Source organism: Ciconia boyciana, chromosome 18, assembly GCF_034638445.1.
Source record: "Ciconia boyciana chromosome 18, ASM3463844v1, whole genome shotgun sequence".
NCBI classification, from domain to species: Eukaryota; Metazoa; Chordata; class Aves; order Ciconiiformes; family Ciconiidae; genus Ciconia; species Ciconia boyciana.
This window is the reverse complement of record NC_132951.1, coordinates 9,417,209-9,441,445: the sequence shown is the minus strand read 5'-3', so window position 1 is coordinate 9,441,445 and position 24,237 is coordinate 9,417,209. Positions and strand designations below refer to the sequence as shown.

At 47.4% G+C, this 24,237-nt stretch overlaps 1 protein-coding gene across 3 annotated transcripts in view; it reads left to right on the top strand.

Annotated features, from left to right (window-relative positions):
* The window catches only part of PAPPA (pappalysin 1), a 254,253-nt gene that overhangs the window by 222,724 nt on the left and 7,292 nt on the right, over positions 1-24,237 (top strand). For all 3 annotated transcript variants that reach the window (XM_072883095.1, XM_072883093.1, XM_072883094.1), the window contains exons 19-21: positions 2,359-2,468; positions 9,143-9,214; positions 13,101-13,199. In XM_072883095.1, the coding sequence (XP_072739196.1) occupies positions 2,359-2,468; positions 9,143-9,214; positions 13,101-13,199 (281 nt within the window). The remainder of the gene's footprint in view (positions 1-2,358; positions 2,469-9,142; positions 9,215-13,100; positions 13,200-24,237) is intronic.

Here is a 24,237-nt window from a genome sequence, read left to right as displayed (position 1 = left end):
ACATCCGGTCCTCAAAATACAGGGAGAGATTGTACCTGCATTTGCTCTTACACTTTTGTAATGTCCCCCTCCTTCAACCACATGCGCACACACACGCCCAGAGGCTGAAAGGCAGAAAGCTGGCAGGGAAGCGCAGCACCAGGATAATTCAGGTCTCTCCAGAAAGAATATGAGGTCAGCTGAGCATCCCCTTTTGTATGACGGTTGTTTAGGAGCTGTTGTAAGGGTATGTTTTCCCCCTTCCTTCTGGGGTCCCTGGTCACTCTGCAAGGGGTGATGCCTTCATGTGCTCAGCTTTGCTTTGTGTCACCCAGGCAGAGGGAGGGGTAGACTACACACTGAACTGTACACACTATATTGCGTTTTCATCCCCTGTTTTTGAGGTCTCCCTGCTGTAAGGGCTGCAACGGGAGCTGCACTGGCTGCAGCCCGCACAGACCCACAAGGCCCCTTCCTGCAGCCCCACTCCCAGCTCCTGCCAGCCCCCTCCTCCCTCCGCCTGTCCCTTTGAACTTGGAGAAATTTCCTCGTTGTGCGGCTCCCTCATTATATCGCAGCCATGCGAGGGACCATGAGCTTCCTTGTGTTCCCTCCCTGGGGAGGAGAACACGGCCTGGATGAGATCACCGCTCTGTAATGATGCCAATTACAGATCATATATCAAAACAATTCCGACCCGCTCCTTTCTGTACGCGTAAACAGCGTGGCGGAGCGCGGGAGAGCAAGCGGCGAGCAGGCTGTGGCGACTCTTAATGTGGCGAGGCGTTTTACCCTTCAGACAAGGTTACCTCCTGGGGCCAGCCAGGTTTTTGCAAGGAGAGAAATACCGATTCCTGATTTGGAGGGGAGCATCTCAGTGCTGGAAGCAGGAGGGTCTGCAGCTGCCCACGCAGTGGGCGCCTGCCGGCCCTCAGTCCTCTCCCAGCCCTGCCAGGGCAGCTGCCAGCAGGTGCTGATCCCAGATGCAAGGTCTGCTGGGCCTGATCCTGGGATGGGACCACACAGCCATCATGGAGGCGAGGGACTCATGGGCCAGATCCTCCATGAGAGTGTGGCTCTCGCTGGAGAGGGAGGAATTGCTCGGTGAGGGCACAGCGGCCATTGGCTCTTATCCTCAGCAGATGGAGACATACCGCACACTTTGTTAGGCTCGCCCAGCACCACCTTTCGGGATCAGGTTGTTGGGGTTTTCTTCTCTTCTTTGTGTTTTTGGAAGCCTGATCGATGTCCTTCTGAGAAGGCACTCTCCTGCCACTCACTCGCAATGGGGCTGGTGTCAATGGGCCTTATCTGGCAGGTCCGTGGAGCCACTACCATGTGCACTGGGAGAGCAAAACAAACCCCAAATGGTCCCCGTCTTGCTGGCTCAACAGCCCAGGTCTGCTCTGCTCCCGATGACTCCTCCACGTGGGAGTACGTGAGAAGGCAGAAGCAGGTGGGGAAAATAATAGCATCCAGTCGTAGTCACTATGAATCCCACACACCTTCAGTAATTCCTCAGACACCTAATCTGCCCTTCCAGGCTGAGGTGTGTGTTGAGCCAAAGGTTCAGCTCTCCAAACCAGTGCGGAGATTAATTCCTCCCCCAGCGCTGATTGGAGTGCAGAAATCCTAATGACATGTTTGCAGCAGCTGTGCCATTCAAGAGTGATTTTCCAGGGGGGAAATGGTAATGGTCCAACACACTAGGGCTTACGGTTGTGTCACCACAGGGCTCTGGGATATTGCTGCGGAGTATCGCAGCATGTTTTAATAAAGAAAGGACAGGATTCCCACTGGGCATGACAGTTAATCAGAGAAAAAGCAGGTTTATGTGTGAACAAAGCCATCATTACCTCTCTGCGTACTTCTTATCGACTGTGGGACTAAGGTGATAGCTCGTCTGCAATATCATTAGGCTTGGTCACCCTCCAAAAGATTATTATTGTCTGTAAATCTGACAGATCAAACGGTAGGTTTTCGTCATGTCATAGGTGAGATGAGTTTGACAGCCTCTGCTTAATCAGTCCCATTGCTTGAGAGAGCAGTTGAAATGGAAAAACCTTCACATTTTCTTGATGATCTGAAAGCGTAAAACCTGACCCCCTTCTTGGACTTAATAGCCAGAGAAATACCTAGATATGCAGCTCATGCAAAAAGGCCCTGGAATATCTGCCACCCCCACGATCTCCTGCTGAGATGCAGGGTTGTACTCAGCATTTCATGTGTGGCTAGAAGATATGTGATAGTTATGGTTGACTGCTAATTGCACTTTAGGAAAAACGAGCTCTAATCCTGTCCTTCAGCTGGAAGGATGCTGAAAGGGTCAGAAGCTGCTTGCTTTATCCTTTAGCTTTATCCTCTCCGTGTTTCGTGCAGGCGCAGAGTGTACCACCTCATGTCTGGATCACAGTCACGAGCCCATCCTCCTGCGTGTGAACGAGACTGTGCAAGACATCCAGCACTGGATGAACCCTCAAAGAGTGAAGGTCAGTGCCGGACGATTTCACTAACCATCTCCCTTGTTGCATGTTTATGTGCAGTGAGTGAACAGCGTTACCCGTGGTTCATTCCATGAGGGGAATACTTGGTGAATTCTGCCCTTTAGAAAAGAATTCCTGATTTTTGTTGGTCTTTGAATGTTGTTCTGGTAATGTGGTGGCTTTCTCTCCAAGTTGCTTTCTCTCTGTGATTTCCCAGTGAAAGTCAGTTCAAGGTAAGGGCCCCAAATCAGCGTGCTCAGATCCACCCAGCTCCTACAGCGGGTCTGATCTGGAAACATGATTCATTACACAGGAAGATGTGATGGACAGTGAGAGAAAGGGCACTGGCCAGGTTTTATTTTCTTCCTCCTGTTCAGTATTTTGCATTCGTTGTGTGCCAGGGCTGGATTTTTCTGCACTGCTTTTGGATGACAAAAGAAGCTGATACAGAGGGTATTTCATTTCCCGAACCAGCAGAGCTGGCTGAGTCCTCCCCCCACCCCTTCACCCGCATGCGAGAGATGTCTGCTCAGCACAGCCCCTTCCAGAGGTCACCACTTCTTCCTCCTGCCTGCTGCAAATGCACAGGCAGCATTAACTGCTCACGGCACTCCATCCTGTGCATCCTCCAGCGCATGGCGGCATCGGCCTGCCCTGATGGGGACATGCACACCCGTGTACAGCGCCTTGCACACACACTCACCCCTGCACACACATGCCGCTTGCAGCAAAGAGCTGCTTGTTTTCATGCCTACGCTTGGATACCAGTGGGAGAGAGTCATCTACCTCTTTCTGAAAACGCTCATGCCATCTACACAAATATGCCCTCCTGCCTAGAAATACGTGTAACCAAGCACTTGTGCCTACGCAGTATTTCTGCAGGTGTAGACATTTATCTGGACATGCTCAAGTGCACGTTGGAAGACGCTGGCACATCACATGTCACCAGGGTGCAGGTTGCTGGTGGTGCTTGAGCAAACACTGTCAGCTTTTACATACTTGGCCCTGGCTTTGCAGGAGTCTGTTTTACACACTTGAACTCCATTTAGGAGGAGAACGAGTAGCCAGCACAGCCCCAGCATGTCCTGAACAGCTTTGACAGTCTATTTGCTTCTCTACATGCCTAAATATGTACCCAGGGTTTGGGATTTTTGAAATCTGGCCTTTGCTGTGGATAGTGAGCCGCTCCAAAAATCTCCGCCACTTTATACTTCCCTGTTGCTCTGTTTCACACAGAGCAATAGAATAAATCCTGGAAAGGGGTGGGGAACCTAAGTCCAGAGAATACGACAAGCTCACAGTGTCCTTCCCAGCTTCCCATTCACTCCAGACGCCAAGATTATATTACTGCCTAAGCCTAGGCTTTGCCAAGTTTCTGGCATGAAACATAAAGAAAACCCCTATCTCTGTATTAGGGGCAATTTCTCACTGGCCCTTTCCCGAGTGCTAGACTTTAAAGTGGTTTTGTAATTCATGGTAAAATAAAGTGACAGCTTCCCTCCCGTTCTCTGCTGTGCTCCGTTTATTGATGCGGGTACGCAGAGGGAGCTGTAACGAGTTTTATACCTGCAGGTCTCTGGAGGGCTCATTAGGCAGCAGGGAAAACATATAGTAGTAAAGGGGGAGATGAGGGGAGTGAGGGATGGAGGAGAAATGGTTTCCGAGAGTACAGTGGTAAATAAGACCTATTTTGCCCTGATGGTGAGGATCTTCCGAGAGCTTTAGGCTGTGAGCAGATACAAGTTTGACCCCACAAACGCATTGTAACTAGAGGGTGAGATTTGGTCTTGAAAACTTGCGTTGGGAGACGGAGGAGAGCATTTAGGAGACGAGCAGGATGATGCTGAGACACGCTGGAGGGGATTTTTTTGGTAGCTGTAAAACATCCATCTTATTCAACTCTCCAGATAAGGGGATGTCACCCACAGGGAGCGGTGCCTCGTGGGGTGCCACTGGGGGAAATGCTGCTGCTGGTAGGACTGGGGAGACCCTGGAGAGATGGGACTGGGACGCCTTAGGGGAAGGTCCCCACAGCAATGTGTTATATATCATTAATAATATCTGTCTTTATTTATGGTCAGTGACAGCTTGCTGTTGTGCCATACGAGTAAAGCAAGCCTTTTACACGACAAGGCTTTGTGGATCTCAAAATACTTGAATGACACAAAGGAAACACTTTTAGTTACTTAATTTCAGGCACAAGTAATGTACAAATGAGTGCAGTATGAGAAGCAGGTAAAGCTAGGACCGATCTCTCAAGTTTACCTTTGAAAGGACAGGCACAGATAAAACATAGGGACAGCCGGCAAGAAAAAAAAAAGTATTTGTGTGTAGCTGCTCAAGCAACAGCTGTTATGGAAGCGAAGTGGGAAGAGGGAACCATCCTCCTCTGGGGGTTGTTTAGAGCAGAGCTGTGCAAATCACTCGATTTTTCGGTTTACAGGAAGTTCTGTCAAATTTTAAAAAAATGTTTTCTCCTAATCAAAGTGCATTTTTTGATGTGATTTTTGGTGAACCAAAAAATTGGAGAAAAAACCATGTTGGTTTGAACATAACTTAGCATTTCATTTCCAAGGATTTTTTTTAAACTTTTTGTTTAATGAAAATGAAAAAAACTTAGAAATTAAATGTCCTCTCAAAGGAACAACAACAGATATTTCATTTTGAAAAATGTCTAAATATTATTGTGTTTTTCAGAATTGGTTTAGGCTGAGTTACTTTGCTGGCTCTGAAACAGTTTGCAAAAATCAGTGCAAGCTGGCAGTGTCTTCCAAATCTGTATTTTCAGCAGGGAAAAAAAATTCACCTGAAATCTTCTGTGTGTCTGCTGTTCTGCAGCAGTCCGTGTTCGGAGCAACCATTGCTGTTCCTGTGATTTCCCATTTACCGTGCCCGTGCAAGGGGCAGCAAGCTGTTGAAGACACCTATAGATAGAGCTGCCAAGCCTGACTATGCAGGCAGTGGAGAGAAAAAAGTGAAATGTCTCAGAAAGACAGCTTGACAGCTCTTTCCCACTGACTGCAGAGAAACAGGGCAGACACCTAATTTCTTAGGTTGTCTGAATTTGGGTCCTTGCCTTTGTGCTGAACAGGAACAGGCCAAATACTGTGCAAGCACATGCATGCTCGGGATAGCCTTGAAAGGGTCGGCATGCCCCAACTCTGCCTACCAGTGGGGCTGAGTGGGGCCGTGGCCCCTCTGCATGCCCAGGACGCTGCCCTACTGCTGGCAACGTGTCTTCCCATATGCACTGCAAGCCCTGGGATTTTGGATGTCCAGAAGTCATTAAGGGGAATTCTCCTTAACTACTCCCCTATTCATTTAAGCTTTGCAGTTTTCCTCCTTCCTTCCCCTCTCCTCTTTCTGTGAGTGTTGGGCTCATTTTGCAGGCAGGGAAACTGAGTCATGGAGTGGTGAAATCACTTATTGCAGTGCCGCAGCTCAGCGCCCAGGAAGGCAGGACTTCCCACCCTCTCTGTAGCTAGAGGAGGAAACAGCCACAAAGCGCCGTGTCTCCCCTCCCTTGGCAGCAGCAGCCAATCCCCTCACCACCGCGACATTAAGCCCACAGTTAATTGTCATGTTCATTTAGTGCCTGAGGAGAGAGTTAGCTGAGACCAGTAGATGCCAGTCCCTGGGCTTTAGCCCTGGGGGACACTTGACCCATCTAAGGTGGTGGAGAGCTCTCCACCAGCCTCTCTTGGGGAAACCTAATCCCCTCCGCAGCCCGCAAATTGTTGACATCATTGTGTTAGTCCCACCATGGGAGGGAAGCGCCGTGACCGGAGGCACTAGGTCTTCCCTCACAAGGAGAAAATGACAGCTTGATTTGCTTTCTTGGCTCTTTGTTACCTACTGTGGGAGCGCATCCCAGCTTCCTCTCCCTTCGCAGCAGATGGAGTCACAGCCACCAAACCGCAGATGTAGCTGGATGGCGTTTCTGGGATGGGGACGGGACCAAAGTCAATACACCCGGCTGCGCAGGGCGGCCTGCATGGGAGGGCAGCTGTGCTGCAGAAGCCGATGCTCAAGGGGAGCCGGGGCCATGAGGGCGGCATATGTCACCGCAGCGGCTTGGAGCACATGGCAGCACGGGGAAGGGATGGGACTTGCAGAGGCAGCAGCCAGATGGGCTTTATCCCCCGTGCACTGCCTGGCATGTGTCGGATGTGGTCCTTCCATCCAACTCTTATTGCATCCTTTGTTGGCCTTATAAATCCACCTTCCTTTCTGCACACACTGATGCCATTGGATCCTGGTCATGTCCTGCAGTACTGCTGCCTATACCCTTCCTTGCTTGCTTTTTATATGTTTGTTTATCTCAGTTGCCCCATGCAGCACCCCATGGCACCTTTGTGCCTTGTAGCACCGCAAGAGGCAGGAACGATGCCCAGCAACCTGAATCATCCTCAGTTTCTTAATTTTCCAACCCAGGCTCTCCTTCTATGAACAACCTCTCTCCTGTCCTGTTGCACCACACACACCACAACAGCAGCTTGAGGGTACAAACAGGCAGGGTGGTGGGAATTCAGGGTTTGGAAGACCAGCAAGAGGAGTCAGGGCCATGGCTAAGGGCCCTTCCCTGAGCGTACTCTTCTTCCAGCTCTGTGAATGTTAGAAGGATTGAATTCAGCTGGAGTAGCTCTAATGGTCTCCACTAGCCTAGCAAAGTGTCATCTGAGAAGAGGACAAAGTAACTGGGACTATGCCATTGGCAGGTAGCACTCAAGAGCAATGTGAATGTCCCACTGACCCAGTGATTAATCTAGCACAAGGTCAGCTGGCTTTCCTACGCTATGGAGAGCAGCCCGGAGCTGCACTCCCTCTCCCTGGAGGCTGTCCAGCTGAAGGCTGTGCAGCCCTTGGGATTGAGATGACCTTGAGTGAGAGCTCTGAGGAGAGCACCATCCCAGCAGAGACTTCGCCTTCCATCGTTCCCCTAAGGGAGGGTGCTGTGTTTTTAATACTGGGAGGGTCAGGAAAGTAGTCAGTGCATCGTCTGCGAGGGAATGCTCTCACTTGGAAACCTCCTTTCTTAAGAGCCTGTTTCAGTGCTATTCATCTCCCTTTGTTAGCTCCAAATGCTCACACACATTCACACATATCGAGAGGTTTTGTAAATATTGATGCTTCTTACCAGGGGAATGGGAGATGCTCTTTGGAAGTGCACTTCTACCTATTGTCTGTCTGGCTTTGGATACAGGAGGCAAATGCCTGAGTTTTTCTACTTTGGTTTAATTCTTGGGTTCAAATGCTCTTGAACTGCTCCCTTATTCTCCCCCCTCCTGGTCTGTTGACTGGCCTTGTTTATTTTGAAACCTAGAAAAGCTTCCTTTCTTTTCCCTCTGAAGTGCAATAAACAGAAGAGGGAAAAAAAATTTAAAAAATCTCACCATTTGTGGCAGGCAACAGCCTGGAAATCTCCAGCTGTCTGTCAAGAGTGCGCTGGGGGAATGTCTGACACCGCAGGGCCCCCGCACCTTGCAGCCTGCCTCCCGGGGAATAAACAACATCCTCCTCCCTCACCCGGCCGCTTCTCCGCTCACACAGACGGGCCCTGTTGCGAGGCAGGTGGGGCAAGCTGGGCTTGACTAATAGTGGAAAATCCGAGAGCATCGGAAAGATAAACAGCCCAAGTCAGATAGTATAAAAGTCCTTTTTCTAGCACACGCCAGGTAAGCCTCAAATGACAGAAACTGTAAAAACATGCTGAGGTTCCCCTGCAGATGGATTAAATTAGCCCTCAAATAAACAGGGGAAGGGATGGCTTGTGCGTCAGGTCTTCCCAAATGTTAATCCCTTCCTTCCCCAGGCCTCCATCCAACCCCGACCCCTGCCCTTGGGCAAGTGCCTATGTGTCCGTCTTGCCCAACTGGACATTGTTGTGTTTCATCCATGGACAATAACCCAAAATGAACGTTGTGCCTGATGTCCTGGTGAATGGATGGGAGTCCTGTCTCCTAGACCTCCATGGTATTGAACCACCATCTCCACTGACTGACCAAACTTTTCATCCACTCTTAAAATCTAAGTTTCCATGTCTACAGGCAAACAATGGCTGCCCTGGGTGTGTCATCATTAAGTAGGCTGGTCATCATTTTTGCCCAAAACTAGGCTCTCCAGAATTTATTATAAATACAGAAATTATTATAATGCTCATACAATGTAGCAGATGATGCTGTCCTTTCTGGAGGTTATTCTGAAGGCATGTAGTGGGAGGTGCTTCCATTTAAGATCTAAAGGATGGTGCAAAAATGTATCTGAAAGTCCACCTTTAGCATCTTCAAGAAGCACAGATACGATGGGTAGTGAAAGAGAACCATGTTTTGCAGCACCAAAGAAATCCCTCAATTAATTCCTAAAATGTCTCCCCCCTACCCAAGAGCAAGACAGTGGATCTGTGCCTTTGCCTTTCCCTGCCACGTTCCCCCATGAGTGAAATATTGGACATGACATTTTAGGAGAACCTTAAATATTATTTTAATCTCAAATGTTCTGTTATTGCAAGTGTCAAGTCCAACACTTCTTGTAAATACCTGGAGGACAGCCAGGTCCTGAGAACACAAGAGGTGTTAGGAACTGAACTTCATTGGTTAAGTACAGGAGAGCCAGCACGCTGATTTTCTGTACACTGATTTCTTTGTCTTAACCTGTTTTTTTTTCATTCTCCTCCCCTCCAGAGCGTTGTCTGCACGGCAGGACTCAAGTGGTACCCTCACCCTTCCCTGATTCATTGTGTCAAAGGCTGCGAGGTGAGCTTTTACATTAGCTCAGGTGGTCCGTGTTTGCTCTCCTAAGTGTTATGGTAACAGTCACTGCAGTCACCTGGGTTGTAAATGCTGTTTTTCAAGTGGGGCAAACAAGCTTTTGCCCTGACTACCCTATCAAACATACTGCGATCTCCTGCATCAGTTCTGACACTCAGCGGTGAAATCGGTGGTTTTCCTAGCGCCAATGGTTGGGTGACTGTCACAGGGGTTGAATGATCAAGCGGCTCAACAACATTGGTAGACCATCAGTATTCCCCAGGATCTGGGAATTTCTGGGAAGCTGCAAAAACCTTCAGTTGTTTTTCCTTGATTTTGACATCTTATTAGAGGGCCAATTCTTTCCAAGGCCAGCTAGGCTTTGGGCTTTGGTGTGTGCAGATAAACTTCAGGAAAGCCAGAAGCAGAAATTATACCACTGGGTAGACAGCACAGCTGGTCAGTGAGCAAATCACACATCCCTCCACTGTGCACCTCTGTCTGAACCAGAAAAAAAAGATCAGAAAAATGCAGTTACATTTCAGCTGCGATACTTTTTTACAGTTTTGTGTGTTTTTTAAAAAAAGCAATTATTTTGAAGGATGTTGTTTCTGCTGGCAACAGTCTTTGAAAAGTCTGAGAAGTCTTAAGATGCTTCCAGTGGTTAAACAGGGCTGGAGCACCTCTCTCAGTGTCATGGTGCTCATGCAGTTTCTGTCATGCCAGCCCTTCAGTATCTCACCCATGTCAAGAAGTCAGTCCTTGTGGCACCTCTGTAAGGCTGGGAAGCTTCATGCCCATTTTAGAAATGGGGTAGCTCAGAGGCAGAGGGATAGATGGCTGCTTTGGTTACATGGACAGGCAGTGGAAGAGCTGTGTCTTGACTCCACGTCTCCTGACTTTCTGCAGCACTGACTGCACTTTCAGCAGCCAGTAACCCAATTTTAAAAGCGCATTGAAGTTATTCGCCTGGAGTGGCAGAACATGGCACAGAACTCCAAAATCTGACACGAAACTCTAGACCACATTGCTGTGCGACGTGATTTGTCTTGAAGTGAAAGACAGGTTTCCTTCGCATACAAATGTTGGGCCCAAGAGGGTAATAACTCTCCAACAATGTAATAGTTTCTGTCTAGTTGTTCCCTAAATGAAAAGCATTCTGCTGTCAGTGCTTTGAATGTCATAAGCCATCTCACGTATTACATTCATGCAGGCTGGCTAGGCGCCCCTATTCTCCAAAGAGAGCTAAAATAACATCCAGCGACCATTAAGAAATGCCATTCAGGTGCTGATGCACCATTGGGTATCCATTCTTCTGCTGTTTAAGGATAGTTGTTACTGAGGCAAACTTTGCAATGATGTAATAATTTACCAGAAGCCATTATTACTGACATGCTTTTTCTCAGCATTTTCTTCCCTTCCATCATTGTTAATTGCCAGACCCCTCTGCATCAATAGGAACTTTCTTCTTTTCATCATTCATTCAGCAGTGTCACTGCATCGCAATCTATCATCTTGGAAGGTTTTGCCCAGACAATTGATAATGGCCTCTAGCATCACTTTTAGAGCATGATGCTTCCAGGATCCACGAATGGGCCAGTGCTTATTCTCTGGCATTAAGATTTCAGAAGAAATACTGTCTTCACCAAGCCTTTTCTCACGACTATGGAAACAGGGACTAATAAGCCAGTAGGTCAATAATACTGGGCCATTAAGCTGATACAATCCCTAATGTATTAATATCCTTAGCATTAGGGAAGGTTCCCTGAATAGAAGGCTGTAAGCGGGGCATTATTTTACGCTTGGCGATCACAGTGGTAACCCAGACTGCTGCTGCAATGTGATTTTTTGTCGCTCCCTAGTGGCAGGAATAGAGGTTTATGAGTCAGCCCCGTACTTCTCAGCAGCTAACCTAAGTGTTTCAGTAGAAAACTAGTCCCTCTGGACTACCTGTGTAGCCCTCCAAAAATAGAGCAGTAAGATATGCATGAAGACCTCTAGAGACCTCAGCCTCCACAGCCAGGTCTCCAAGGTCACCCAAATGAGGATTTTGGTACCAAATCAGGATAGGTGCTATTTGTCCCATTCTTCTTCCCCAAAGGACTGACTTGCCTACTCTGTGCCAGTGCGAGTGAAAGGCAAATTCTTCCACAAGTTTCTTTTACTGATTTTCCAGTGTTCATAGGTGTAGAGTGCAGGCATAGGCACGGGAAATTAAAGGCAAGCCTTTCTTGACAAGCAGCCACAGCCAGGCAATACAAGGGAAACATGAAGAAACCTACAAAGTGTCTTGGGCAGTTGGGCAAAGTTCATGGTTCTTAAACTGACCAGGTTGGCATAAAAATATCTCTCCATCTACTTATAAATAATTCCCTTTTCACTCTTAGCATATTAATTAAATTGGACGGGTGTTTGCAAGTCAAAGTCTTTGCCTGTATAAATAAGTCAATCTCTGTGGAAGTCAATGGAGTTAAGCCAGTTTACAGGCATAGGAGCCTCAGCCTGTAACTCTGATTTTCCTTGTCAGCATTTGTAGTATTGGCATGTAGCTAAACAAGTGACACGCAATAAGTCAGTCACCTCCTGGTAATCCTGCTCTGGTCCGATATTGCCATCATTACCTGGATTTCCTATACCCTGATAGAAATATTTAAATTTGCAAAACATCAGCAGTAAAAGCCTGCATTTGCAGCACTCCATAGGGTCTGTTTCAACACTGAAGAGCATGGCCATGGCTCTGTCTGGGGAGAGCACGGCAAGCTCTCATTGCTGGTTCTTCAGTTATCTATCATCAGGGAGACTCTGGTACTGCAATTGCTGCAAAATCCTCCCCAGGAAACCTCCACAAGCCTCCCCACCCGCTCTGCAATGATGCCTTCTTGTAGGAAAGTCCCTGGTGTGTTTTTCTCAGTGCAGAATAAATGAATTTTCCAAAGAGCAGATAAAATGGGAATGGCCCCATGAGCCTGCACGTGTAAGAAGTGTTACAGAGATATGACTGTGCTCTCTGCTGAGCATCCATTTTTCTGACCTTTCTGCCTGGGCTTCTCATACCTGTCATGGACCTTTTTTAGCATCAGGCACAGTTTTGACTTCCAAGAAAGACTGACCAAGAGGGCTCCAACATGTAATGAAAAACCAGACTTCAAGCCTTTTCTTCAGAATCGTGATTATTATTCAGGTCCTGTGTAGCACATAGACTAGTGATCACATTGCACAGACTAGTGACCACATTTTCATTTTCAAGGTCATTTATGAATTTTACTTAATAGCTCTCCACAACATGCCTCTGAATAATTGTCATTATCCCAGCTCTGAGCTGTGGAGCAGAGGGAGATTACGTGTCATGGCCAAGGTCACGTGCAGTCACTGCTGCTCAGAGAACGAGAGCACGTGGTCTCTATGCTGAGCTCAGACCACTTCCATTTCTCTTTGTGATATGTTTTGTGCCCTCAATGCTGACACTTGTTGCATAGTTAGGAGAACTGTGGTGGAAAGTACAGCTATTAAAAGCAAGCCAGTTTTGCTGCTATACATAATCTGCTTCTTATCCCACATAGTTTTGGAAGGTTAGCTTAAAATTATCAAAAGGTGCCACAATTTTAGATGCCTTGATGCTGTCTCTGGGCCTAGTCAAATTAATATTCCTGAAGCATCATCTTATGTGGGATGTGAAAAGCCAACAAGGGCTCATTTCCCTTCCATCTAGTGTCCTTTTTTTTCTGTCTGCTTTGAAGGGAGAGGGGAATAATTATCTCTTGCTTTTCAGGACAGTTGGTAATGTTACAAAGTATACGGCTCCTTCAAGTCTTCATATTTTCCTTCTGACATATTGTTACAGGTTTTATCCATGTCTGTGTTCTCAGTCTTTTTCTGCTTTTTCCTTTTTCAGCCTTTCATGGGGGACAACTACTGTGACTCCATCAACAACCGAGCCTTCTGCAACTATGATGGTGGGGACTGCTGTGCCTCGACAGTCAAGACCAAAAAGGTAGGGATGCAGCTTCCTCTTTTCACTGGGAATTCCTTGGAGAGTGCTGCTTTGCGCCCGGGAAAATTTTATTTTTGCTAGAATAGGGGCTGTCCAAGGTCTCAGAAGGACCTTCAGTCCAGGCATCAGCTCACCATAGGCACTGAGTTCTTGTTGGTTCATTTTGAAGTTCTCTCTTGATATGCATATGCGTTTCCCATCATAACCTGCCTTATACCTGTGCAAGGCAGGTTCTTAAATAAAGTACTCAGAGGCGTTCATTCATTCTTATTGTAAATAAACCCTAGCTTCTCTATAGGCAAAGGCTGGCTCCCTCCAAAACCCTGGGGGATGTTCATGAGAAAAGCTGCACCTACTGCTTAGGAGAGCTTCACACAGAAACACTGACACAGGTATCTTTGCCTGTCCTGATATCCACCCTCAATGCTCAGAGGGGAAACTAAAGGTTAGGAGTCATTAGGAAAAGAACAGAGAGTAAAACAAAAGCATCGTTTTAGGTCTGTACTTGGATCCGTGTGTACCCACATACATATGGCTCGCTGACCATCCCATCTCCAAAAGGACAGAGTGGGACAGAGAGGGGTGTGGAGCAGGGCAGCAGGGCTGAGCAGAGATGTGAAATATCTTCTCCACAAACAGAGACCACATAGACCAGGACCTGCAAATCTTGCAAAAGAGACAGTGGGCATGGTTAGTGGCAGAGATTTGAAAAAACATTATTTAATGCAGGGAGGATGCTTAGGAAAATAAAATCCATTGTTTCTTATCACACAGCAGTGAGGGGGTGAAATGGTAATTACCTGGAAGCAGGATCCAAACAAGTGAAAGAAAGTGCTTATTCACACAAAGTGTATCTGAATGATAGGATGCGTTGCCACAGAGTATGATTAACAACAAAAATATATTTGAAGTCAAAAAGAGAATAGGCATATTTGTGAGGTTAGCTCCATCAGTGGCTATTAGACACTGTGAACTGGATGCAGTTTCTGGCTCAGGAATATCTAAACCATTGACTGCTTGAGCCTGGGGAAGGATCCCTCCACACATTCCCCCTTTTTTATGCTTCTTTTGACACCCATTTCTGGCCACTGTTGGAGACAAGAGATGAGCGATAGAGCTTGTGGTTTGAAGCGGTACAACATTTCATGTGTTTCTAACCAGGATAGATTTTGAACTTGTTTCCCAAAGAAAGGAAAGAAAATTTTAGCCTCTGCCATGTGAGATTTTGACCTTCTCTTAAAGATTTGAGTGTAGATCAGAATGAAGACAATCCAGCTATGTTAAGTATCTAATATATATTAATAAAAAACACCACCTTGAGAACAGACAGAGGGAGCTTGGGCTCAGCATATGACATCATCCATTTCACTCATCTGAGGAAGAGGGTCCTCTCTACCACAGCGGAGGGACTGAAGATGTCTCTGCAGGGAACAGTCCTTTCTAAGACAGCTTTTGCTGGAGGTTTCTTTTCCTTGGTTCAGCCAAAGATCTCTTACCAGTACAGCACTGTGAGCTGTCTCTGGCCTATCTGGGAACACTGGGGAAGGGAAGTGGACATATCTTGGCAAGTGAAAGGAGTTCATTTCTCCACTGGGGAAGAGGTGGGGGAAGAGGTAGTTTTTCTAAATGTGCTTTTTTGGACACTTTTTCCCCTGTATTGCTGTGTTTCTTTTGTGAGTGTCCCTGTGAGCCACATGCTGGGAGGGAAGCATGGGCAGGTGAGCTTCTCTGTTCCCCAAAGGTGGAGTAGGGCATGGAGAGCCTGTACGGGGCTCCCTGCTGAAATGCCCACTGCAGAGATGAGCGGGGTGACAGGCAGCAGCATCCTCAGTGTCATCTCCAAGAGGATATTCCTATCTCCGGCTGATTTTCCACCTCCTTGGGAGGAGCAGCCCAAGGGCAGGCACAGCTTGCTCATTGGCCTCTGCTGGGAGGGCAGAGCTGGAAGTGCCCGGTAGCTCAGCGTGGTGTAGGTCTTCTCCTCCTACAACAGCCTGCCTGGGAAACTTCATCTCACTGCCTCCAGGCTTGAGAGCAGGGGATGAAAAATCCCAAGAGGTGCCAGAGGAATGGAAGCGAGGTGGCTGGGAGGGGACCAACCCAAACCAGCCCCATCAAGACAGGAGCTAAGGGCACAACGTATTGCTGAGGCGGGGGTGGGACTGAAACACAAGGGATGTGAGTGCCGAATTGAGGGGGAGAGGGATAGGATTAAGGTTTGGGAGCAGAATTTATTGCTGGGCAGGGAGTTGAGACAGTGGGATCTGCACAGAGTTGTGAGCACTTACCAGCCAGGCGAGTCAGGCTCAAAATATCTGCTGCTTCGCTGCCACCCAGAAATGAAGTGACCACCCAAGATGGGGAAAGCACTTTGTAGCCCAGTCGGTTACTGTTTTCTGTGCTAAAACTGCCCGATGCAAAGGGCAAGTGGTTCAGAGGCAGGCAGCTGGTCATGCAGCTGATGCATTTCCCTCATGGAGGTGGGGGGTTGTAGCTTTTTGGAGATAAGTCTGCTTCCAGTGACTTCACTGGGAGCTGTACCTTTGTGACTGGGGGAATTAGACTTGCCCTAGTATGCACGTTAGAAACACCCATCCTAGAGATCACACAGTTTGAGGGCTGAACCACAGAGCCCATTGCTTCCTTGGCACACATTCAGCTTCCAAAATCTCCTCCTCTCTCCCAAAACACCAACAACATCCCAGGAGCTGAACAAGGCGCTCGGGAGGAGTGAGAAAACCACCTTCTCCTTGGACCTTCCATGCCAAAAGCAAGATGCTAAGTCCCAGTTTATTACATTTATAGGGTAAAGAGGGGAATAATAACCCAGCCGGCGGGGCTGCGGCGTCAAAGCCAAAGAGGCAGCAGGCAGCACCTCTCTGCCTGCAAAGCAGCCGCCGACACCTGCGGCAGCAGCCGTGGGGCCGCAGGTCTCGGCTCTGCGAGTTATTTTCCCGTCTGAGGCCTTTGACTGGGACCAGATTTCAGGCAAGGCTGTTCAAATACAGCCCTCCCTTTGAAGAGGTTTATGAGCGGAGCGTTACAGGAGATATTCCAAAGGGAAAAACAATGAAAGGTGAGAGAAAAGGGAGCTGAATAAAAATACTCCGCATACCAAATCCTTCCAGCACAGTTTGCCACCTACTTAAAAAGGCACAGTTTTAAAATACACATTGGGTGTAAAAGCCAAAAACCTGGAGGAGACATAGGGAGGAGTGAGTCCAGCTCTGTTAATTCCAATACCAGATGAGGATGTATTTTCATACGGTCGTAGAAAGAGTGAGACACATGAAAGAGTCTGCTTTGCTCCTTTTCTTTCAGGGTTACATACTATGTGGCAGATGTGTCAGTCTTTTAAAGCCCCTGCAAGTTTACCCATAAATGTCTAACATTTATGCAGCACCTGTTTTTCTCCCAAAATGTCACAGGACATTTTACAAGCTTTAGATTTATCATCTTTTCACCGTTGCAGCCATTGCTGAGGTGACACATGGTTCACATTTAACAGAACATAGCAACTCCGCACATTATTTTAGGAAAGGGCTGAAGATTAACATTGCATCATGTGAAGATTCAGGAGTTAACAGTCAAGTAAGAGCTGGCTTCAGATTTTTAACGTCCGCAAACTGTCAAGACTTAAGTTTCACTGCAATCCCACTACCCTTCCAAAAGCACTTTCAGCTGCACACAATGCTGTAAACCAGGCTGTGCGAAAGCAAAATTATTCAACCCATATTCACTTTAATTCTGCACCCTCTTACTTAACGTGAGATTTTGCACGCTCCTGTTTTGTTGCCCTGAAAATGCACAAGCGACTTCCACGCAGCATTTGCTTAGGCCACATTTTCCTTTTGCATTTGAGCTTAGCAGCGAATGACCTTGTGCATTTCTGCAGTGAGAGGGGAACAGAGCGGTGTGACTTATCTGACCAACCACCCGACTAATCAGCGCTGCTGCTTAGATAGGAAATAATGAGTATTTGCCCTGCACTATTCACAATCAGGCTAGAGAGCTTAAAAGAAATCATTAAAGACCTCTTTTGAATGCTACAAACGGCAACAAATAAATTCAGTCATATTCTGGGCATAAATTCGAGGCAACTGCAGTCAGCAAGTGGGAAAGAGAGACATTCATCAGCTTAATTATTTGTTGTGTGCTAATTGATCAGCATCCCCCTGCAGCGGGCAAGAAGCCAGGGCTGGCGCAGGGACGAGTGCCACCCAAGGAAGCAGGGACGCGCATCCTGCGGTGCCTGAGGGTGCAGCCCCGGGCAGGTGGGCTGAGCGGGGAGCAGGAGCTGGTGGCAGGGTTTGCAGTTGGGGCAGAGGACGGGGCTGCGCTGCTCGCAGCTTGCCCTGTGCATGACCCAGGAAGGCCATTGCCGGCCAACCTCCAAGGGAGAGAAAGTTTCTGTTGTGTATCTGGAGGGGATAAAGTCTTCCGTGAAGGACAAAGCAAAATCCCATCTCCTTTTAATCTTCCTACCCTCCTGACCCAGCACAGGTTGCCAGCTCCCTTCTGCCTGGCTGCTCTAGGAAGCTGCTTCTTGCTTTGTATCCTGCCACAGATCAAAGAAGATACAATTTTTTAAAACATTAAATACGTGACACTGCTAAAGTGAGAAAAATAAATAACCTGGGCATAACTGGCTGTCTCTGGGCTGGTGACCGCCTGCAAGGAACTCCTGGGGCATGCGATGTTGCAGGGAGAGAGGTTATGGCTATTTCTTTCTGATGCTTTTTGCGAGATCTTCTCTCCAGCTGCTGTTCTCCTTCATTTCTTTTCTCTTCCACTTCCCTTTTACAAGTTTCCCCTGGACAAGGCTCTCTAGAAAGGCCTTGCAGAAATCAGAAATGTCTCTCTTTAGGCTCTGCTTACGTACTTTGTTCCAGACTTGGATTGCAGATTTGCTTAGTTGAAGATCCTGCAGCCTGGTCCCTGCAAATTTAAAGAGAATTTGCTGTTTTAAAATTCCCCCAACTTAAACCATTTGAAAGGGCAACCTTTTATCTGTCTTTCCTCTCTGCCTTTCCTTTTCATCACATAAGGAGTAAACCTACTGCTCCCGTGAGAAAAACCTGTCTCGTTCAGTTATCACTCAGGTTTTCCCTCAACAGCTTTGCCCCATAGCACTTAGAAAAGAAAAGGAAAAATCATCCTGGCAAAAATTCCCATCTCAAATGGCACCCCTTCAGCCTCTTGATATTTCTGTCCAACACCTTGGAGAGGAAAACCAGCAAGTGCCTCGGCGGAAAACAAATGAGGACTTGCATTAGATAGAGGACCGTGTGGGATTCATCCAAAGCTTTGCTTATCTAAAAGATAGGCAAGTTATCAAAACCTCTTCAGAGACTTTATGGCCGAGAATTCAAGGCCTAAAGAAAGGAGCTTTGAACTGAGGGGCTGCTGCTGGCTCCAGCAGGGATTTCCAAAGACTGTCCCTACCTCCCTGGAAAGGGGGGTCTGCTGCACTCCTACCCCTAAGAAAAAGAGAAATAACCACTTCTCAGTATTTTGGAGAAATAAGCGCCTTTTCCCAGCTCTCTAACTGCAGCACAGACCTGTCTTGGGGAATCTCAGGTCTTGCTCCATCAGCAGAACATGGTTTTGAGGCAGTTCGCGCAATTAGTGGCCTAAGTGACCACCCTGGCTGAGGAAATTCTGCTTATCCAGAAGAACTGATGTTTCTGCCATGATGCTGCTCCCCACAACTTGAACGTCCCCAGCTGGGTGTGTTTGTCAGCTCTATAATTAGCTGGCGAGATACAATGAATGGTGGGTGAGCAAGGAAGGATACAATGAGGAGTGTTGCTTCATGCCTCTGGAAGCGGCTGAGCGCTGCTGCGTGCTCCAAGCACGCTGGCTCACCCAGGTGTGTGGGTGAAATCACTTACCCATGAGCTGTTGGTCGCAGCCTCAGTGGCTAGCTGTTTGTCATGTGAGGAGCATTTTCAGTCATGGTTGGTTAGGATGGGAGCTTATTTTGGGGCTCAGAGCTTGGTTTCGTAATTGTTCAGGGAGACTTTCCAGGCGGTGATAAATTAAAAGCAGTGATGGTAGCAGCACATGTTGCCTATCCTGAGAGAACGTTCTTGGCTTCAAGGGATGTGGGGCTTCCCACAACATACAGCATTCCCAGGGGATGTGCTAGTGGAGGGTGTTTGCTTTGCTATCTGACCTCACTTCATTAGCAAGTGTTACAAAAACCAGCGAACAAACCTTCCCTGCTCCACCGCCAGCTATTTGGCCTCTGGGTGGTCTGGCTCCTATTAAATCTTTGGTGATTATTTAGACTAATTACATTCACGTTTGCACAATCAGTAGCACGAGGGTAGGAAGTGCAGCTGATTTCTGAGCAACTGAGCTCCGTGTGGTTTGGCAAACGGGCTCCTTCGCTCCGCTCAGCGGGCAGGTGGGGATGCGGGGATCCGAGCGGGCAGGGCTTTCCTGGGGGTCCCTGCTGGCTTTGGGCCATCCTTCTTCCACCGGTTCTGGTGAGGCTGCTCCCCATTTATACCCAATGGAGAGAGAGGAGCATCTGTTGGGTTTAGTTGAGCTATGTCGTGTTACACCAGGCTTGCTGGCTTCCATGAGAGAAAGCCCGATTTATGGCGCAGCAGCTGACAAAAATTCAAGCCTTTAAAACTGTACGTGCTGCATGGAGAGGAGGTTTCCTGCGAGCTTCATCTTCGCCTTTCCCAGGCCCTCTGGAGCCCTAGGTGTGAACTTGCATACCAGCCCCCAGAGTTAAAAGGGGGCTCACTCTTGTTCTGTTATCTCAAAACAGCCCTGGTGACCTAAATGCTAAAAACCACTGAGAAGACCCTTACAAGATGCATTTTTGTGCCACAAGGGCCTTGTCAGGGAACAAAATACTCCCCGGCGTTTGAGCTGCGAGGGTCTCAGGAGGCACGGGGCTGCGACACTCAGCACGGCCTGCCACGCTTATCTCGACATGCTGCGTTCACCCACAGAGGCTCTGTCTGCAGCAGGGCCTTCATATTTCTAGTTAGGCTTGTCTGGGAGATTTCGCAAACACTTCAGGGCTGAAATCTTAACAACAGGCTGTTTCCCAACACTTTGCAACCCTCCTCCCCTGCTCCCCCCGCACCCGCCTCCAACCTGGGCTCTTCCCCGGGCCTGATTCCGCCTGCCCTGGTGCTGCTGTGAACCAGCCCCAAGTGCGCTGGATGGGAGGTACAGACGGGTCAACCTGATACGAGCCTGTGTGAGGGATGAGCTCCAACCCTTTGCAGAACTGTTTCCCATCCCTCCCTGTACCTGTCTGGGATTTCTCCTGTCAACATTCCCACCAGTTCCCTATAGACTGGCCTTTCTCAGCAGGGATCTGTCTCGGAATGTCACCAGCCTTTTTAGATAGGTGCAGTGTAGCAAGGATTTGTGGCCTCTCACTCATTTCATGACCTGGATCCCACTTCTACAGTGGTCTGTTGTATTGTTGTCTTTGTTCCCACAGTCGGGAGCATGGCATCAAGGACAAATGCCGCCCTGTTTCCAAGAGGGAGCTTGGGTTTTATCCAGGGCTCATCGCCTAGCATGGGAGAGGATGCTTAGGGCTCACATACCTTTGTGGAGAATGGAAGTGTGGGTTCATATGCTGCACAGCATGGGTGGTGAGCTGGTCGAGGTGGAGGTGTCTCAGATCTCCCATGCATTACACCCCAGATGTCCGTGCTGGCCTTCTGCCTAGCCCATAGGCTTACGCCTGCTGCAATTTCTCCTTTAGGTTCAGAGCATGGTGTGTCATGCAGTGCATGCTCCTGAGGTGGCAGATGTGATTTAGGTTGTGTCTGTTTTCTCTTGAAGATAGATAGTCTGTGGTCCAGTGTGGTTCAGGTGTGACCCACATTCCCCTGAGTTCTGTCGATCCACACCGTGGCTCTGTTCTGGATCATCTCCAGGAGATGTGTGTGTGTGTAAGGTGTGCGTGTAGGCATGCGAAGCTGTGTTCTTCAGTTGTGCCTTTTTCAACCTATTTTAGTTAGTCTGAGGAGACAATATTCTGCACTACATCATCAAATGACCGAGCCAGGCCCTAGGCTTAATTTTTAGCTTTTTCTCCCTGCCCTCCTAGATATTAGCCAGGTTTTCTACAAGGGGAGATATATGTAGGGGGAATGCAGCACTTGGCGAGTGGAAGGAAGAAGAGCTGATTCTTTAAAACTGGCTTTACAATGGGTATATCTGGAAATTTCAGTGCAGGTCATATATTCTGTTAATGAGCTGGGCTTTCACAGACCTATTTAAAAAGAAAAGAAGCAGTTAATCTTGGAGTATGTATATCTGGGCTCCACACCTAAGTGGGCTATCATTCAGAAAAAGGTTCGGCATTTATTATTTCTAGCACATCCAGCAGCTTTATTCATGGCTCTGTACTCCAGAGGGCTATCACTGTACGAGCCCAAGGCAAAAGACAGTCCTTCTTCTGAGGGGTTTTATGGTTTCTCTGAGTTGGGTACTTTGACAATCCTAGTAGATACTATGTGTGGGTTTGATTCCCTAAATACCTGTGGAAATCAGGGCCTTGGGGAACTCAAATGTGTATTTGTTGTAGATGTTGTTTAAAGTGGAAACCCTATATTACTGCTAAGTGTTTGGAGAATTTTGTCTTGTCTAATATGACTGTGGATGTGCTCATTACCCATAGAAATCTCTGCCTTTTCACATAATAGAAAACTGATCTCTGGAGCTCACTGCCATAAGACAAAACAATTCATCTGTCTGGACAATAGCGCTGTAAAAATCAAATTGCATTAAAAAAATCTGTAAGGGACATAAAGTGAATAAGGCTAATCTGATCCGGAAGAAATCCTCTTACACTCAGGCTACCCACTGCTGTGACTGCTGCTGAGCCATGAAACTGTCTGCTGTTGGGGCCATGGCTCTGCCCCAGAGAGAAAGCTTCTGCACTTCTGTCCATGACCGCTGTTAGGAGATGAGAGTTTCTAGAGGACAACACGCAGCAAGACATTTCTTCTCTAGTGGCTCCCTCTCACCAGAAATTGGCTGCAATGTAGTAGCGATCTAGTCTCTTACGTGCACCTTTTGTTCAGGTTGCTCCAGTGCTGAGCGCACACTTACAGTGACCTGTAAGAAAGCAAAGGGGAAAATGAGGGACTCACAAGGACAATGGGAGGAGAGGGAATGAAGAAGGTAGATTACTTCAAGGCAACATCAAACTCATGCCAGTTTGGGTTTCTAAGGCCATAATTTCAGCACAGCCCACAGAGTAGGTTAGGGGAACGTGAGCTGGTAGTTTGGAGACACAGTCGTGCAGGGCTTTCACTCTTAGCTCTGATGTTCCCACAAGTGAAATGGTAGCATTTATGGGATCTCTGTGCCTGCAACACATTTCACTGTCCCATTTATGCATGGACAGCAGCAGAGACAAAGTGCAGTAGGTTGTCACAGCTAATTTCAGCCACTTTACTGAAATGCCTGAGTTAGGTGTGTGGTTGTCCTGTGTTCAGTGCAAAATGTGTATCCACCTTCTCTGTGAGCCTGTCTCTTTCCTTTGAATGCAGGGGCAACTTAATTGCCTTTGTTAAAATATTACAGACAAACAGAGGAAAAAGCTTGATCAAGACAAATGAAAGAATCAGGTTCCCAGGTCTCGCCTCCAACCAGTAGCTTTGTTGTACAACAGGGAGGATTTTTTAAGTCAAAATCATTGCCAAATCCAGATTGAGCTGAATGATTCAGAATAAAACATAAAAATAGGGGAAAACTCCAGACATATTTAAATGTTTTGCTTGAGCATTTTCTAAGTGAAAAAAAGTTTTATTTCAAGACATAACTTTTGCTCTGAAAAGTCTTTTTTATTTGTATGTCTTGGAGGGAAAGGTCAAACCTGAACTGTAGCAGATAATCTAAACCAAAATGTTTCCTTCTACGCTGAACAAAAAAAGTCAATTTTGTTTCATGTATCTTTTCTTTTTTCCTTTCCAGTATTTTAATTCAGTCATTAAACAATCCCTTCTCAGCCTCCTCCCTAAACCCCATTGTTTGCAGATGTCTCTGTCTTCCTATCTAAGGAATATTCATAACACTGTGATATGAGACAGTCCTGCTCTGGCTGGCTTCTGTTGGATCAAGTGACCCTTAAGCTCCTATTGTTTTCTGTAGTTTATAAACTTCTTTAGTTTCCAATTATTTGAATTCGTTTGCTTTTAACTTTTTGGACTATCTCTTCTCTTTGCAACCTCCACATTTGCACAATTGTAGATTCAGATTATTCCCTGGTTGGTTATTTAGCTTGTAAGTCACCAAGGCCATGGCTTGATGAAGAGTCATCACCCTATTCTACCTGGAGGGTCAGGTCTTCTGGGAATGAAGTCAAAAGCAAGGGGAGGAGGCTCTCTAAACCCTGATTTGGTGATGAGCATTGGCTATTTAATGTCTCTGTCAGCATGTCCCTGCCTTAGGCTCCTCAGTTGTGAAATAAAGATCCACTCCTCTCTATCCCATTCCCGTGTGTGTCAGGAGAAAGGCATGCTAGAGATGGACATGCAGGGACACGTATGGAAGGTCTAGGTGGAAATGACAGTTACGTGTTCATGCACAGTGCTTGGTCCACATTCCTAGATGTGCTGTTGATGATACATAGGGAACAGGCAAGACGTAGTCTTCATAGCCTGGAGAAAAGTGTTTATGAAAGAGAGAGCAAACATGTGGCAGCAAAGCCAAGGGAAGCAGACGGAACGCGTGCGTGCAGCCCTCACCGGAAAGGTTGGAACAGGTTGTGGCACTGTATTGGAAGGAGTGTAAAGGAGGGGAATGAGGTCATTTGCTCAGTTTGTGCAGATGGGAGAAATTCTTGGGAAATCACTTCAGGGCAAGCGAGACACTGTTCCACCATCCCCCCCCCCTTTCTTTATGTAAATACCGTGATGCCATAGGCCAAAATCAACTTCCACTAGCCAGGCACTGCAAGCTATTGTTTCAGCTCCTTCCCATGCTTCTCCAGAAAGATCACGGAGAGATGACAGATCATGCACGTAGCAGTCTCTTACTTGCA